The sequence below is a fragment of the Oxyura jamaicensis genome, chromosome 1 (genome assembly GCF_011077185.1).
Source record: "Oxyura jamaicensis isolate SHBP4307 breed ruddy duck chromosome 1, BPBGC_Ojam_1.0, whole genome shotgun sequence".
NCBI lineage: Eukaryota > Metazoa > Chordata > Aves > Anseriformes > Anatidae > Oxyura > Oxyura jamaicensis.
In genome coordinates, this window is record NC_048893.1 from 193,246,987 (window position 1) to 193,263,851 (window position 16,865).

General features: G+C 42.9%; 1 protein-coding gene across 1 annotated transcript; it reads right to left on the minus strand.

The window, feature by feature from the left end:
- Positions 1 to 657: 657 nt before the first annotated feature.
- On the minus strand, positions 658 to 16,843 carry CEP57 (centrosomal protein 57). Its single transcript, XM_035328427.1, has 11 exons — positions 16,716 to 16,843; positions 14,171 to 14,327; positions 11,039 to 11,218; positions 10,628 to 10,749; positions 9,649 to 9,762; positions 6,084 to 6,161; positions 4,945 to 5,049; positions 4,709 to 4,789; positions 4,148 to 4,392; positions 3,341 to 3,485; positions 658 to 1,896 (listed from the first exon to the last, which is right to left on the minus strand). The coding sequence occupies exons 1-11, from the start codon at positions 16,812 to 16,814 to the stop codon at positions 1,660 to 1,662; spliced, it is 1,563 nt and encodes a 520-aa protein (XP_035184318.1). The 5' UTR covers positions 16,815 to 16,843; the 3' UTR covers positions 658 to 1,659.
- Between the last annotated feature and the right edge of the window lie 22 nt (positions 16,844 to 16,865).

The following is a 16,865-nucleotide window of genomic DNA, read 5'->3' on the forward strand; positions in this document are numbered from 1 at the left end:
CATTGTTCCATGTAACTCATGTTAAGTCCAACATCAGTGGGATAATTTGGGATCAACACCTCAGCGCTTACTCCCTGACACTCCCAGTAAGCTTAACTCCAACCTATGCACTGCAGAGTGACTGAGATACCTATGGAGCCTACAATGCTCCTAAGCCCTGGCTCATTTATGACAGCCTGAGCTACTACTGACATCAGCCCTCCTCCAGCCATCCTTTCCAAGCAAAATCAATGATTGTAACTTCAGCTACCAATTTCAGGCCCCTCCAGGAAGAACTGCTAGCCCAGGGGTTGCTCCAGCTACCCAGAGCCCATGTCCCCAGCCCAAACAAAGTTAAGGAGGCTGGCACCAGGTGTGGTAGACAGTGCCTGACTTCTCATAGCTAAAACCTCCTCTGCCTTGGACACAAGGAAATGACCAGGGCGCATCACCCAGAGATAACTGAACTCAAATTTAAACTCAAATCCCTTTCAGCAGACTCAGTCTGACTTGCACTGACCCTACCGCAGTCTCTGCTGGTTTAGCTACACAAGCTTGGACAACTGACCTCACCTCACCTGCAGTTTGCTCACACCACCAATAAAATATACTGGGAGAGGCACAGCGCTGCAGCAAGCGCTCAGGGAGTTTAGAGGAACTGCAGCTTTCCCACACTTGATTCAACAGGCAAGCTGGCTTTATTGTTTTTCGACTGTATAAACAGATAATCTGGGTCTTCTATACATTCCATTAATAGGAAATTCTTTACATTATTAACATAATAAATAACATTCACTCAGCTGTGCAAGTCAGTACAAAACGAGTTGCACCACTACCAAGATCGATAGCTCATTAAAGCACGTATTTCAAGTTAAAAGCAAGATGCCAGGACTGAATGGCATGATTGAGGCACTTGCAATTTAAAACTTGTGGTTTATCTCACTCCTTCACTGCCCAAAGCCATGGACTAGAAGAAGGGATGTTATCCACATTTCCTATAGCCTTTTCGTAAAGTACAAGTTCTGAAGAAAAGTTTACTCTTCAGACTTAAACACAATCATTAAGCAAAATAATTTGGAAGTCACTTTGCTCCTTTTGAGTACACAAACATCCACTGCCATTAATGCTGACTAATGGAATGTGCAGAACTAGGAAAGCTTTTTGAGAACTAAAAACACTTTAAAAAAGGAGTTTACCTGTTCTCCCTTTTACACTAAAACACTGCAGTAACTGCAGCTGCACACAGATCAGAACTGACAGAAGCCCTCAAGACTTAGGGACATGGCACTTTTCAAATGGATGCATCTTGAGAAGCCTCCCAACACAAAGGAGTTCAACAGCAGTGTGAAATCACACTGGCATTTCACACGAGCCAACCCACATAAACACCGCGTTGTTTGGTGCGCTGAAAGAAAAAAGGGAAGGACTGCTGGAATCCTAACACGAGAGGGACTGGCAGGGGGAGACCTGTGCTTGGATACCTTAGAAATAGAATGCACTTTGAACTAGGCCACAGTATATACAACCAAACCCACAGGTGGGAGAATTAAGGACCCTTATTTCCAAAGTGCACTTAGCATACAGTAGTCTCTTTCACACAGAGAGAAAGGCAGCTGCTTTATATCCAGAATGTGAGCAAGCTTGACTGGGGTGGTTTCAGGAACATCTCCCGTAGGCCAGTCAGTAGTCCCAGCTGATATCGTCTTTCTGTAGCGAGGTTTGTATGCTCTGCATGTCTCTCAACAACTGAAGATTTTTCCGACTCTTCTCCCCAGGTTTCACTTTGATGGGACCAGCATCCTTCCCTTTCGTGGTTACTGTAGTTGTTACTTTAACCTCACTGACGGGGCGCCTGCTGTCTTTTATTTGTTTAGCAGGAGTCTTTTTGGACTTGTATTCTCTCTTCAGTCTCTCTAGCTGAAAGAGAAGCCCAAAGGAAAACAAACTGAAACAAGGTCATTGCTTGGAGTTCTGCAATTCCTCCAGACAGCTGGAACATCCCACCGCTCATCTCACTCAGCTAGGCAAACAGATGCTTCCATGTCACCCTAAGTGGTATTTTATTTTCCTTACACAGCATTGCTAGTCACATCTTTAGAGATGTGGCTACCAAACTGCAGAATGGGTAGCTTCCACAGGGCTCATTTTATGTAGTGGTGAGCTCCCCTCCCGGTTTATAGCAGGCAGCACTTCTCTTAAATGCTGACTCCGAGAATGTTTGTCAGTAGCTAGTCAGAAGGCTCGAGTATATGGAGAATCTTTACTACTGGGGACTACTACGCATCTGTTCCTCTGCAGATCACAGGGGAGATCAAAGGTAAAATACTTTTAACTGCTTGAAAACATATTTCACATGCATCCACTATGAATGTCATCCACAGTGCGCTCAGTACACATTTGATGTCTATGCTACACCAGATGAGGGTGAATCTTCTTGGTTCACATGAACTGAACTGGATTAGATACATCAGTATTACGCCCTTTGGAAAAATTTCATTAGAATGAATGAAGACTGGAGAAAATCAAAAAGGTTTTTATAGCTTTGAATGAACAGGTTATATTATTCAAAAAATTTTGAAAGGGGTTTGAAATGAACAGATATTTCAGTTTTTATAAAATGCAAATCAAAACATTATAAATAGGCCGTTAACACCAAAGGAGAACCATTAAGAGTTAGCTCAACAGTGAAAGCCTCTGGGAATCTTCCTCTTTTTAAATGCAGTTTAGGTTACTAGTAGCTCAGAGTTTTCTTCAATGTAAAGAACAGCATTTCATGAGGCCCTTCCTCTGCACACTACGTGCAGCTGGCTGTTATTAGGATCTTCCTGCAAAGCAAATGCTTTAGTTAGTTCCCCATTGCTGTTTCACATATGCTGGAAGCAGGAGTGGGACTGATCTGAACGGCCAGGTACCTGATGTGTCAGGAGACACGACCAGAAACACTTCCCAGACTGACTGCTGGACGCCCAGGAAGTAGGCTCACACCGTCTTGCCCTGTGTGCTGTTTGTCAGCTTGTGTGCTGTGTAGCCAGCTCCTGCTGTGTTTACAGACTTCCAACAGCTGTGGAATTTGCTATCAGGCTGTACGCTACCTTTTCCCTGTTTTGGGGAAGCAGTGTAAGAACAGATGCAAAATTCTGCCTGGGATGGGATGAAGAGTGGGCACAAGGTAACATGGCAAGAAATGCAAAGACAGAGGCATGCAGACTAACTTTGGGTCATCAAGCTAAATAAAGCTAGGCACAATAATCTATGGTAGTTGTTTCTGCTTTACTCTCTTGCTGCTACATTAGAATGTAAGGTAGAAAAACGTCTTAGGACAGCAACTTCACAGATGCATGAATGTAGGGATGTAACCCACCTGCAGCCGATGCCTCCGGACCTTGCTGATCTGGTCTGCCTTGGCCTCCATCTTTCCCACCAGTGTCTCAAGTTCCCTCTCCAGATCTTCCCTCACTGCAACGGTTGGAGCTTCCTGGACAAGCTTTGACAGCTGCTGGTGGTCACTAGCATGGGATTTAGACAGAACAAAGCTTGTGTTAGGCTCTCTCAGTTTCTAGAGCTTGTGTACATAGTTCAGAAACAACACTCCCAGGAATCCACAGCATCAGCAGCCCAACACATTCAAGGAGTCATAACAAACCAGTCTGAACAGTTTTTCTGGTGAGTAGCATCACTCAAGTAACACATCTTGGCAGCAGACTGCTGCAACATTAAAACGTCAATAACAAGCAGCTTCAAACTTCAGCACACATTTAAAATTACCCAATGACCCCTAGAGGAAGGCATCTCAGCACTTGTCTCATTACTGTTTGTACATTTCTATCTCGTATAGTTGTGCACTTAGGTAACAATTCACATCCTTTTGGCCAGGATGAACAAAACACGCTTTGGAATATGCAGTATTTGTCCACTGCATTGGGGCTGTTACCACATTTTTCCCCTACTCCTCAGGAATTTGATAGGCATGGAGCCCACACTGTTTATCAGAGCCTACCTTTAACTGCAAGGAGAAACGACAGACTATGTAGCCACTAGAAAGGATTATGTGCCAGATATTTGAGGAAAAAAAACCTTTCCCCAGAAAAACTTCCACAGCTTTAAAGCAAAAACACAAAAATATAAGGCTTTCATTCATAATCTGCAACATCAAATGTACAAAACTTACAAACTCATCTGCCCGAATTCATCCTGTAAAGTCAGCAGAACTTCTGAGAGTTCTTCGTGGGATGAGGAAGAGTCCTTTGGCAGTGATGACTTTCTGCTCTTGCTGGCAGGATGACCAGTACTGATGGATTTTGCTAGCGGGGTATCGTTGACCACACGGTTGTTACACAAAGCTTTGGTGTGCTGTTTCATCAGGTGCAGGACGTGTTGCACGTTGGCGCCAACTGAATGGCTGGGACTAGTAGACTGGAAGGAAAAGACACTTATTTTAAACGACATCGTCAACAACCTACTTGATTATAATGGAGAACACCAAAACAATATTTATTTTTGTTTGAATACGCATAACAAGAACAGCTTGACTAGCAGCATGGAGGGAGCTCATTTTAGGAAATAGCAGCTCAGCAAGTTCCTGATATGCAGCAGGCCTTCTGAAGATAAACTGAAAGAAGCTCAAAGAAAACAAGATGATCTGACCGCTGGGTGTCAGGAGTGCACCAAGCCAAAGCCACTGAAGGAGCTGCAGCTACTGAGCGTGAAGCTTTGCAATTTGGCTGCTCACCTTCCCAGCTACAAAGGGTACATCGCCCAGACACAGTCTGTAATGGGGCTGCGTAGTGAGATGGCCTGTGAGAGAGCATTTCTGCAAGGAAAGAAGAGATAAATGTTTATCAAAAGATGACACTACAGCAAACCCATTTTTTGCTTTACAATACAAGAGGCAGCTTACTTTCTGACTGCATGCACAGATCCTTATTTTACCCCTCAGTAATTGCCCTTCTCTCCCCCACTCATTACCTTCTCTGGCTGCTTAGTTTTTTTCTTGGGTTTTCTTGCTTTTGGAGAAAGCAATGGTGATGCTGCTTGAATCAACAGTCTGTTGGTTTCCAGGCCTGTCTGAAGCTGTAATTGAAGGAATGAGGGAAGTTATTGAAGTTGTATTAATAGATTATCAGAGAGGATGTGCTAAGATTTGCAACACAGCAAGTTTTTAAAATACAAGCTCCCCGAAAGTAAGGTCTGCAAGTGTGTAGGATGCCTCTGCAGTCTAATTTAAACATTAGATTTTTTCCTCAGATAACATGTCTCATCACTAATCCTAGTAAATTAAGGAAACGGTCGTACTGAATTATTCCCACATAGGCAAGTACCAAAACATCAGCTGTGTTTTACACTTGACAAAATATTCAGGAAGTCAGGTAACCAACTCTGACTGCTCAATTGATTCTGTGGCATACAGTTAGCATGACCACTATTCCTTCTATCTATTAAATTTGACAGGAAGAAGAGATCTCTTGAAAGAGCTAAGACTAGAACTGACACTGTCAATGACCTCTATACACTTTGTTTCTATCAACTAAAAGCTACAGTGTGACTTTAGATCTTGTCTCCTAAACAATCTCATCTAGAAGCATTCACAAAACAATTATACATGATTAATTTGAAGTTAGCACTCATTAGAAAGGTTAATGCCTGCCACATTTCTTACATACTTCTTAGCATACAGAAGATGAGTATGTAATGAGCATAACACTTCAGGGTTAGAAGGCCACCATCCCTACAGACCCATATCCAACAGCACAGGGCCCTTTTTTGCCTCCTTCTGCAATATATCTAGTTGCAATTACGAGAAAAGGAGTACACTTTTTGACCTTGATCTATTTAAAGCAGAGATCCTTATACGCCCCCAACTACAAATCAGTCTGAATTATTTTTCTTTTCCAACTAGTGTCTTTCATTGAAGAAATGAAGCTTCAGTGCAGATGCTGGTAGGAAGAGATTTCTCTTGAACTTCAGATGTGGGATGGAGAGGGAAGACAAGGTTTTCATTATTCTCTATGTAGGAGACACTATCAGCAAGTTTAGTTGGGAAAGTTGATGAAAAGGAAGAGCTAATTACTGTGCGTACTAGTACAAGAGAAATTTCCTGTTGTTACCTCAGCTGCTTTTTCCTGAACAAGCTTCCTTGCATGTTCTTCCTCCTGAAGCTTCTGTTCCAGCTCTTTCATTTTTTTCTAGTCAAAGGTGAATGAAAACAGTGTTATTACTGAAACAAAATATTTTTTTCCTGAAGTGTACAATACCAAGAGATTGAGCAAAACTGCACGAGTTTAACTTGCAATTTCAAACTAGGCAAAGATTTCAGAATTAAAATCACTGCTGAAGTTCTACCTATACAGGCACAAATAGCACAGTCAAAGTCTTATGCCTCAGACTGAATTGAGTTTTCTATTTTTACTTCCACAACTGGTGCATGAATTTAAGTCAGAGCCTACAGGGAGAGTAGTACGCGAGGTTATTAGACAAGAGGAATTTTTGAAGGTCTAGCCACCTCCTCAATTAAGAGCAGAGAGGAAAGTTCATGTGATGCCTCTGAGTTACCTTTAAGCAAACATGAATTGATTTAATCTTGTTATGGTAAAAATATTGTAAGAATTTTTCAAAGCCCTTTTCAGAAAGGGTTAATAGGAGAGGCACATGTATCTTTGTAGATGTTTCAACAAGATGAAAAACCTGTTTAAGCAGGATATGATTAAACTCCCAATATGAAAGTTTTTAAACAACCTTCTAATTTCATACAGCAGAGTGAAAGTGATCCAAAGTTCCAGAGAATGCACACAAAAAAACAACCTTCCCTTCTCTTCCCCCAAAGACTGCATATGATTCACAGAGCCACTAATCAAACTTCAGCCAGAGAAGCACACAGTTCAAAGCAGCAGCCAATTTTGGACACTTTAATTTGCATTGTTTATAAACCCAGTACCCTGAAAACTCCAAGAGGTGTTAAATATCTCAATTCACCTTTACTTCAGTGTGAACTGTAAGATTAATATAACCAACTGTTATACGAAGGTGTTAAAATGCAAACCCCTGAATACATATCAAGGACAAAGGCACTGTATAAAGGAACCAGCTTTTCCTGTTGAATCCTTTTTTTCTCCTTTCCATACATATCAGAAATATTCCAAGTAACTTAACAATCACGTTCCACCCTTTATGTGCAAGTTTTTGATTCCAACATGGACACTTACATGAAAAAGTTCCAAACAACTTTAACCAGAGGCAGAAAGGTATGACATCAAAGACACAGACTGCCTTGATTTCTGCAAACAGGGCTGCTGGGACAAACACCCAGTTAGGTCCATCAGAGAGGAAGTGCCTCTGGTGTGAGGACAGCTCACATCTCTGTGCTTCACAACCCTGCAAATCAGCACCTGCTTGACAGCTGAGCAGTCAAGTGTTGCACCTGGTGCAGGTGTTGCTTCTCCCCACCTGGCAAGCAGGGGAGACACGAAAAGAGGGCTGGGTGGCATACCTATAGTCACTTCTGCTGTTCACAGAATGGAGGGGTTTTGTTCTCTCTTTTTAAGTCTCAGTGTTAAGAACAGATTGATTACTACCAACCGCAGCTCTTCAAAACCCATGCATTCAGATTCTGGACATCTGACACCCAAGACCAGAACCCTAATCGCTCTTTTAGGGCACAGCCCCATCCCCTACCTCCATCCTCTGACACTGAGGCACCCAGAGCCTCTCCACCAGCTGTCCAGACACTGCACTGCAGGACTACAGTTGCAATGAATGTACACTAGAAGATGTTTTTGAGGTCAGCACTCTGATTAGGAGACTATCACATGAATGAGGACCTCCACAATTCCTTTTTATATGCTTATATGGCTAGGCAAGGTAGCAGGTCTGCAAGTCTGGGTGATTAAGTGCTCTCAGTAAGACACACACACACAGGCAAAGTCTGAAATCCTTGCTCACCCATGAGTGGTCATCTCACCAGTTTCTGTCTGCTTCAGTACACTGTGACTGGAAATAGTCCTTCTTATTTACTTCTAGCTTCAAATTAAGCTTGCAGATGTTCCTGTGGTCTTGCCACAACTAAAGCAGAGATCACCAGAATCAACAGCTGTGACTGCTTTGAGTAGAGAACGCAGCCACCCCTTCAGGACCGTAAGGTGACACTGAGCACACAGAGGGAGGTTCAACAAGCACAGAGGCAGCCTGACCTGCTGACCAGAGGGCGACTTGTGGCAGGAACATGATTGTAAGGAAAATCAGCTTTAGACAGAGCTCGGTCTGGATTTCTCTCGGTTCTGAGAACTGATTCAAAACTGTAAGTTTAATACCCAATTCCACTAAAACTGATTTAATTATGACGACTACTAATTTCTGAAGATAGTAAAGATTCAGTTTGATCCTGGAAAGGAAATCTAAATTTTATGCTGAAATTATGTGCACTAGCTAGGCACAAAAAGACAAATAACCCAGCTCCAAACTTCAGCTGCTACCAGTCAAAAACATTTTAAGAGCTTGTGAGAAAGCAATTCCTGTTGCCAAACCAGTAATTTCAAACCTGACCCTGGAAGAACCTACTGCTACTTTCAGGGAACAAGAGCCACAGGATGCTCGCTTCTTTGAAAGAGGTTTGCCCAGATAAAGAACGCAGGTTTTTTTTATTACTAAAGGGAGTCCACCACAATGGGGTATCAAGATCTTGAACAGCTTGTCAAAGATGCCTTGGATCAGAGACTTCCAGGAAGAGCTCTAGTGTCTAAAAGGTACTGTAGCAGACCAGCCCAATGAAGATTTACTATCAAACATCTTAAATACTCCTGGAAAAGCACATGGGAAGGGCTGGTAAGTGGGTGGCAAGTGTAAAATTTTGATGAAGAGGCCAGAGCTACCCCTAATACCACTAACCTAAATCTAAATCTAATAACACTAACCACTGCTGAAACGGGAGAAAAATATGTAAGTATGGGGGTGGAAGCCTCCCCCTCCTTAAGCCTACTGTAGTTCCCAGTCTTGGGAGTCTCGTGGTGTCTCTACAGCAGCAGAAACAGGTAGGATGTGGAATGGATTTCAGAGGCCAACAGCACAGACAGTATACAGAATATGAGCAAACATGGCCACGCTGAACTTTCAGAAATTCAAAATGAACCCTGAAAAAGCAGATTGGTTGAAATGCACTGACAGGCTGACAGCAGCAGCGCTGGAGACTCAGCAACAGACTCTGAAATTCTGCCAGCAAAGTAACTAGTAATAATTGTGTTTCTTAAGAGCAAGTCGCAAAAAAAAAAAAAAAAAACACCAGCAAAACAAAACCCCACCAAACCAAATCTGGGTCATAATTGACTCTAACTGCTAGCATTCAGCAGAGTACAAAGTAACTCAAAAGTGTTCAGAAACACAAAATGTGAGTGCTCAAATCTGTGCCTGTGCGCCACCAAAAAAAAAAAAAAAAAAAAGATGAACACCAACAGACCCTGTTAAGTCTCAGCTAAACTCCAACTCTTTCTTGTAGCATGCAGTGACCTACAGCCTGACTTCCAGCAGTGACTGCAAGTTTTTATACCACTTCAGTTTTAAAAAGATGTTTAGCTGCTCTTTCCCCATAGGACAAAGTTTTGCCCAGCTCTGTTATTAACATGTAACTATGCAGTGTTGATTACAACAAATAAGATAAATCTGATGCGAGTGCAAGCGACAGACCTCTGCTATGGACTGCATGGTAGTAAGCCTGGTGTACTCTTTTTCCAGCATATCCAGCTTTTCCAATTTAGACTGGACTTGGGATTGATTGAGCCGGTCTCTCTCCAATGAGCCCTGGAAGGGAGAAATGAAAAGCAAAACTATTATAAGCACAATGAAACATCTCTATAGCAAGCCTTACAGCTCCACGATAGAGAAGGACCATAAACAGACCAAAGGAACTACTTTCTCTGCACGATTTTAAGTGCTGCTACAATTAAGGAGCAACTGGGCATCACTGGGAATCTCACACCCAGCCAGTAACAGGTGAAATTCTGCAGTCTCCCCTCCCTCCCAAGCCAAAAATAGTAATAAAAACCCTTTATTACTCAGCTATTAGCAGCAGTATTCTTAATTTTATTTCTTCAGTAAATATTTAACTGACTGAAATAGGATAGCCACAGAGACTGTGGAACAGAGAGGTCTAGGTGACAGATACTCCTTTAAAACAAAATTCAAGCTTGGTTTAGATATAGGTCAAATCTCACAATCACTGATGACAGGAAATAAATTTCCTTATTATTTCTAGAGAATCAGTATGTCAGACCCCATTTATCAAGAAAAGTACCAGTAAAAAAAAAAAAAATCTCCGAAGAGTTAAAGCCTGTAAACACAAAAGGGAAGGTTTTTCCACTGGCACACAGGTATTATCCTCTGAGGGATACAGATGAGCTAAGACAAGCCAGTCACACAGAAGCAGTTAATTCTCATTAACATCAGAACCTACAGAATTGCCTTAGAGACAGATGCACAAAGGCAGAAAATACCAAGGTCCTCATAAGACTGAAAATTAGGTATGAGTAATTTCTCTAAGTATATAAAGGCCAGCTCAAAGACATCTACAGCTTAAGGTATCAAAATCATAGTAAATATGAGAAGTTGTGATGTAGTCACTTCATTATTTTTTTTATTTAATCCTGAGATAATCCTGGGAACACACCTGTTTCTCCAAGAGATGTGACTTCTCATTTTCAGCGTGCTGGATCATTTTTCTCATGTAGTCCAGCTGTTTCTCTAAGAGGCTGCACCGAGACTCAGCAGCTGCCAGCTGAGAAGCCAGCTCTGTAGGTAACAAGGCAGAAAAATGAAGTCATGCATTGCTTGTGCCTATTGTTTTCAGGACAGTTCAAAAACAACCAAGAAAAAGACCATCTAAAACTCAGATTAAGCTGAATTAACCATTCGTGTATGCAAATTCCTAAAATTAAGTATGCTTTTAAAATTTCTTCAAAATTCCACTTGTCTCTGTAAAATAGACTGAACAAAAATAATTAAAATAGCTTCGTGCATTGGTAACACTCCAGTTTTATCCACGTCAGTGTTCAGTATGTACACAAACATTGCAAGCCACCTTGATTTTTCTTTGACACCTCAGTTCTGTCCTGCTCCCTGTGCTGCATTTGCTCGCTCAGTACTTTCTTGTAGTCTGCTGTTTCTCTGCTGAGGTGTTTGACATTCTCTTCTGCCTGAAGCCGCTCCAACTCCAGCCGACGAATTTTTTCCTGGAGATTCTTCAGAGCAGAAAATATTGCTGTAATTGAGCAAGTACCTTTTGTTAGTTACACTTCAAGATCACATTGAGTTTGAAATGCGTTATGAGAAAGCCAGAGCGTTCCTCACCACCAGCCAGGATCCCTTCCATGAATTATTCCCTTAACTGCAACCAATCCTAATCCAAGTCTGAAATGAATAGATGCCTTCGGTGCATACCTTCATCTGAAACGTTTGAGAGAAGAGGCATACATTGCCCAGGACAGGTCAAATAAATATTCTGCACATGAAGCACAAACAGTGCCTCGTTTGATTTTATTATCAAAAGGAAAGTAAAGGTGACAACTGAATAGCTGAAGCAGTGGAAGTTCTTTGTATGCTTGTAACTATTCCCCTACAAGTGCACACTAGTGTGACAAATATAAAACAGTGTTCCTGTTGATGATCACTGAACAGAATAAGTGTTAGATATCAGAAGAGCTATAAAGATGTTTATTTCCCCAAGCAGCAGCTCTTCTGGTTTTGCATTTGTGATGGCCTCATGCCCACAAAATACGTGTTTCCTTTGTGCCAAGCAGCTTTCCCACTTTCCATCCATTTCCCTGCTCTAACAATGACTCGAAGCCTTTATATATCTGTCACACAAAAAAGAAAGCAGCTGTAACGTAACTCGCGTCATCTTGAGGTTAGACCATCTGCTGGCAATCTGATGTATTACATCTGCTGGCTGTATTGTTTAAACCTGCAAAGGGAACCAGAACCATCAGCCCCTTCCCCTACACAGACCTATTAAAGTAGAACGTGAGAACTACCCTACAGGCAGCTCATATAGCAGATGCATCTGCGAGGGCACATTAGCCTACTCCTCTGAGCTTAAGCACGCTCTAGAGAAAGAATGGAAACACAGGAAAAGTTGAGGCTGCGTATCTGGTTGAGCATCAGATTACAAAAAAAAAGGAAAAATAGTCATCAGAATGAGTTTTCCAGAGTGAAAATGCATCAAATCCTGAAACGCAAAATAGAACAGAGTATCAGAACTACCTACTTGGAGGTAACTTAAGTAACTAGGAAGTGGGTGACAGCAGCCACAGTTAAAGGGAAAGCTGTCGATAGCCTGGTCCTACTAGCAGGGTCACCCTCTTCCCCGAGTTTATGGCACTGTTACCAGGATTCAGTTGAAATGGGCACAACTGGAACCATAAACAGCTTTGTTACGTAATACTTGGAGCTCAAGTAAAACCTCCGCGTATTTACAGTAACTACAATCAAAACACATCAATGAAGCAATTTGAGCAGTGGGCAGATAAGGGTGAAACCCAACAGGATGCCAGGTAGCAGGCAGGACAGGAAATGTGTGTCAAAGTAACAGACACATTGTAACAGTCATTACTGGAGTAGTAAAGCATCTGTGGCTGGCTGAGACATAACACAAACCAAAGTAAGCAGAATTTACTCAATTTCTGGATTTATTTATTTATTTTTAAATAGGAGGCAGGAGCAGTAAGGGCCCCAGGAACAACCAAACCTATTTTCCCATCTGAAGATAACTCCCAAATCCTTAACCTTACTAAACTGCACACTCCTGAACATTTTCAGACTTGTAAAGCCTCTGCAAGAAAAGGCATTGGATAAACGGCCTGCTGGATTTTGTTTTCCATATGCATTGATATTTACAAAAACAGTTTTTGAAGCTAAAGGCATTTTATGACTCCTAAAAGGGATACGGCTCTCAGATTCTATCCCTCTATCTGTACTTATTTTAGAGTTAGCAGATTACCTACTTGAAAAGAGTTGCCAGATGAAAACTTGGAAGTCAAAACTTTGTCACTAATGCAGCACACAACACAATCTCCAGAAACACCCTTGTATCAATCATGTGCATCACATCCAGTTTTTATTCCATACCAGTCCTTCAGTTCTGTGTTACCCACACTGAACACTGATTGTATTGTGCATCCCAGAGCATATATCACATTTTAAATGGCACTTCAGGAACTCATTTTTCATCTACTAGATCATTAATATAGAAGTCTCCAGTAATTTCAGCATGAATTACATTAGTGGAACAGGTACTGGAGCCTACTGTGCTGTGGTTTCCCCCCCTCCGTTTTATATTTAGAGTAATTTAAGGGTTCATCCTGAATCTTTCTCACTTTTCTTTCCATAATGAAGAAAATAAAATTTTTCATAGCCTTAAGCCTCCACACAACACCAGTCTTCAGGGATTATTTTCTCAAGGACCCTGAGGCAAGCAGCTCACAAAGGATCCACCCTGCCCTAGCCTCCAATTCCCCCAGCTCCCTCCTGTACCAACCCCGAGGCAGCTCTGGGGTTCCTCTCCTTGTATGAGAGGCCAATTCATTGAACAACAAAAAACTAGCAAATAATGTTTTTGTTCATCTCAGGTCAGGCAAAATTAATGTTTAGTTCTGGTGTTCACTTCCAGTGAAAGGGGGGAAGAAAGGAGAAGGAATAAACCAGAAAAATAAAAGAGTGGGAGTACAACTTTCTTCCCCCTGTGGTAATGCACTTTGCCACAAAACACTCTTTTCTGCATGTCGTAAACACTTCACTGATTCCCAACACACCGTTTGTATGTGAGGAGCCTTCTCAGTTCATCAACACCAAACCTCTTCCTTCGCTCCAAACCATCTGGAGAACTCCCGTCTCATTTCAAACCCAGCTGTGAGCTGGGAAGTGGAATGACTGAGGGACAGGAAGACCAAAGAAGGGACAAGAGACATGTCAAGCCCGTTTCACCGAGCCAATTTTACAGCTCTCTCCTACTGAAGGGCATCCTCCTCCTCCAAGTGTAAGACAGCCTTTTTCATTAGGCATGCTACAAAACAGGTGACCTGCACATCTGGGAAGGGATAAAGGCTAAAGACACCACACCCTCCGTGGGCACACAGAGCATTTCATACGTGATGCTTTCACCCACCACACAGGTGACTTGGGAACAGGTAAAAACACAACTTAGCTGGAGCATTACCTCTGCTGTTACTCTCAGGATATGGAATTACTGGCTTCTGTGGGGAGCGCAGCAGATCTGAGTTGATGAATGGCTTGTACTTTGGGTAATCTATATACGAAGTTGCAGAGAGTCCATCTGCGGCTGATGTAGACCTAGGAGCTTTGTGTAGATCTCCCTGAAAATACAGCAAAGCTGTTATTCAGCAGGTTTGTTTCTCTGTCATAATAAAAGCAGAATCAGTTTATAAGATGTGGAGAAATACTGCTGCAGAAGACTAATAGCTCAATGGCTGTATTTCCTTTCTTGGAGTCTTAAATACATACATCAAAGTCCCCTCTGCTAAAAACAGTATCAGAACAAGTTCTTCAAGCTAGTTTCCAATTTCTGCTTTTGTTTGCAACTTATTTGTACGCTTGCTTACTGTGAGAAGGCAGTACACACCAGTCAGGGAAGACTGGAGCTCTCCCCACTGCAGCCCCAGCCCCTTTTCCACCTTTATCTTTCACATCCTTCCACGAACACATTGAGCCTCCCCAGCAGACACACCAAGATGACTTGAACCCACAGTCAATTAGCAGCATCAGCACAAGAAAAGCAGCAGAAAAATCAAAGCCAAAAGAGAAGGCACCTCTGCCTCCCAGTGTAAACAAGCTGCTAGAGCAGGTTAAGTGGTCACAAAAAAACACAGCCATGAATGCCACGGATTTTCCAGCACTCTACATCTACTTCCCAAGCATTTGCTACATTTTGCAGAATGCAATGATCAGAAGGGATCACCTTGTTGTGAACATGCTACACAGTTGGGACACCAGCAATTGGACGCTTTCCAGCCAAAGCCAAAGGGCCACAGCACTCTGCATGCTGTGTTTGACTCAAACCTACCCGGCCTGAGCTTTGTGTACACCCTTGGTGGATAAGGGTGAAATAAAAGCACGGCTGCCTGGTTTGAATGTGCTAGAGGAGTTTCTTTCAACCATGCCCATCACTGAACGCTACCGAACACAAGCTGAAGGTGCTTCCTGCAGCCTGAGGTAGAAACAGGCTGCAAGAAGACGCGATGCTCTTAGAGCTCCTCACAGAACATTTACTTCACTAACAAGGCAATTGAGCAGTCGTTCCCCTTGGCAGGGCTTTTCTAAGCTTTTGTAAATACCAATTATTGGAAGCATATTGTGACCTTAATTAGAATTCAGAACGTATTTGTGCAAATATCTTGTAGCAAATCAGACAACACTTTTCTCTTGTTACAAATACAAGAAAATTAAGACCCCAAACATTTCAGGCAGTGTTTGTTTTATCTGTAAAGCAGTACTTTGGGTTTGTTATCTCCTGCACAACATAAGTGCTTTTCTTGGAACAGCTGCATTTGCACAAGAACTTCGGCCACCACGGAAAGCTGATTAAAACACAAATGCCTAATTAAGAATATATTAACAAAAATACTTTGAGTAGATTTCTGTGCATATGGGCACTGTTTTACGCTCAGCAGCCACACAGAGCAAACTTTGCAGAACGAGTCGTGTTAAAACGGAAGGAAAGCCTGTTAGCAGAGGGCTCAGTCCTGCAGAAACGCCAGCGTTACACGGTGCCGGACTGCTGCAAGCAGAATAAGGAACAAGATCAAGTCACCAAGTACAAGTGAACGAAGCAAAGCACAGCATTTCACGCAATAGGCAACACAGCACCAGCAACATAAGCCCAAATGGCAGAACCCATTGATTCAAACACCAGTCTGCTATTTTCATCTGCTATAGATGCAAAACAAAAGCATCTGATGATCCTCCAAGCTAAAAGACGGGAATCAGTTTGAAATCAAAGCAGGGATGCCAGACATTAGAATTTTCAAAGGGTATCTTTTCACCTGGAAAACCTTGTCTATGCAGAATTAAGAATAACTACATAAAACAAACCAAAAGCAGACAAAAAACCTAACCTGCTGCATTTTTTTTTTCCTTTTTCCTTTTCAAACTGGCAAAAGTGACACTTACCTAGCGCACAACAGACTGACCCCGGAAAAAAAAAAATTATATACTTAGGCCAGAATTAGACAGAGCTAAGCAAACATGGGCTTTTTGACGAGCTGTACGTCTCCTATCACCTGGCTGCAGGACACGGGCACGAATTTCGATGGCATCCCGTCAGCGCAGCCCCTGGCTTGAAATAACCCCACAAAATTAGTGCTGAGGCTCCGCTGCGCAGGGCGAGGTGCTACCAGGTATATTTCTGTTAGCCACCTTTGCGTTCTGTTTCACGAATAACGACTGCTAAATGCTCCTGACTGAAGAAAGTGACAGAATTTAGGAAGCAGAGCCAAGGTTATGACCCATTTTTAAGATGCACTTCAGCCCCTGTCTACCGCTGGACGTCCCCACGAGGAGCACCACGGTGCGCTTACCTCAGGAAAACGCTGAAAATTAAGCAGAAAAGCCCCAAACAGGTGAGGATGAGAGAAGTTATAATTAGGTCCAGCCCCCAGCCGCCTCCCTACCCGTCTTTTTGGGCAGCCCTGCGGCTCCCTGCGACCCCCGGCCCCCCCCGGAGTTCCCCCACCCCCAGCCCTCACCGTGCGCTGCTGCCGCCGCCCGCCCGCCGCCGCCGCCATTTTGTGCGCGGGCGGCCCCCCTCCCCCCAGGGCCTGTCCCTTTAAGGCCGCCGCGGCCATGCGGCGGCCATGAGCGGGGCGCGGGTTGACTGACGGCCCAACTGGCGAATG

Excerpts from the sequence above, each read along its gene's own strand:
- CEP57 (XM_035328427.1), bottom strand. The coding sequence starts at position 16,814 with ATGGCCGCGGCGGCCTTAAAGGGACAGGCCCTGGGGGGAGGGGGGCCG. Across the intron at positions 10,750-11,038 it reads GGTGTCAAAGAAAAATCAAG|AGCTGGCTTCTCAGCTGGCA; the intron begins GTGGCTTGCAAT and ends TGTTACCTACAG. Across the intron at positions 3,486-4,147 it reads GAATTCGGGCAGATGAGTTT|TGACCACCAGCAGCTGTCAA; the intron begins GTAAGTTTTGTA and ends ATCCCATGCTAG.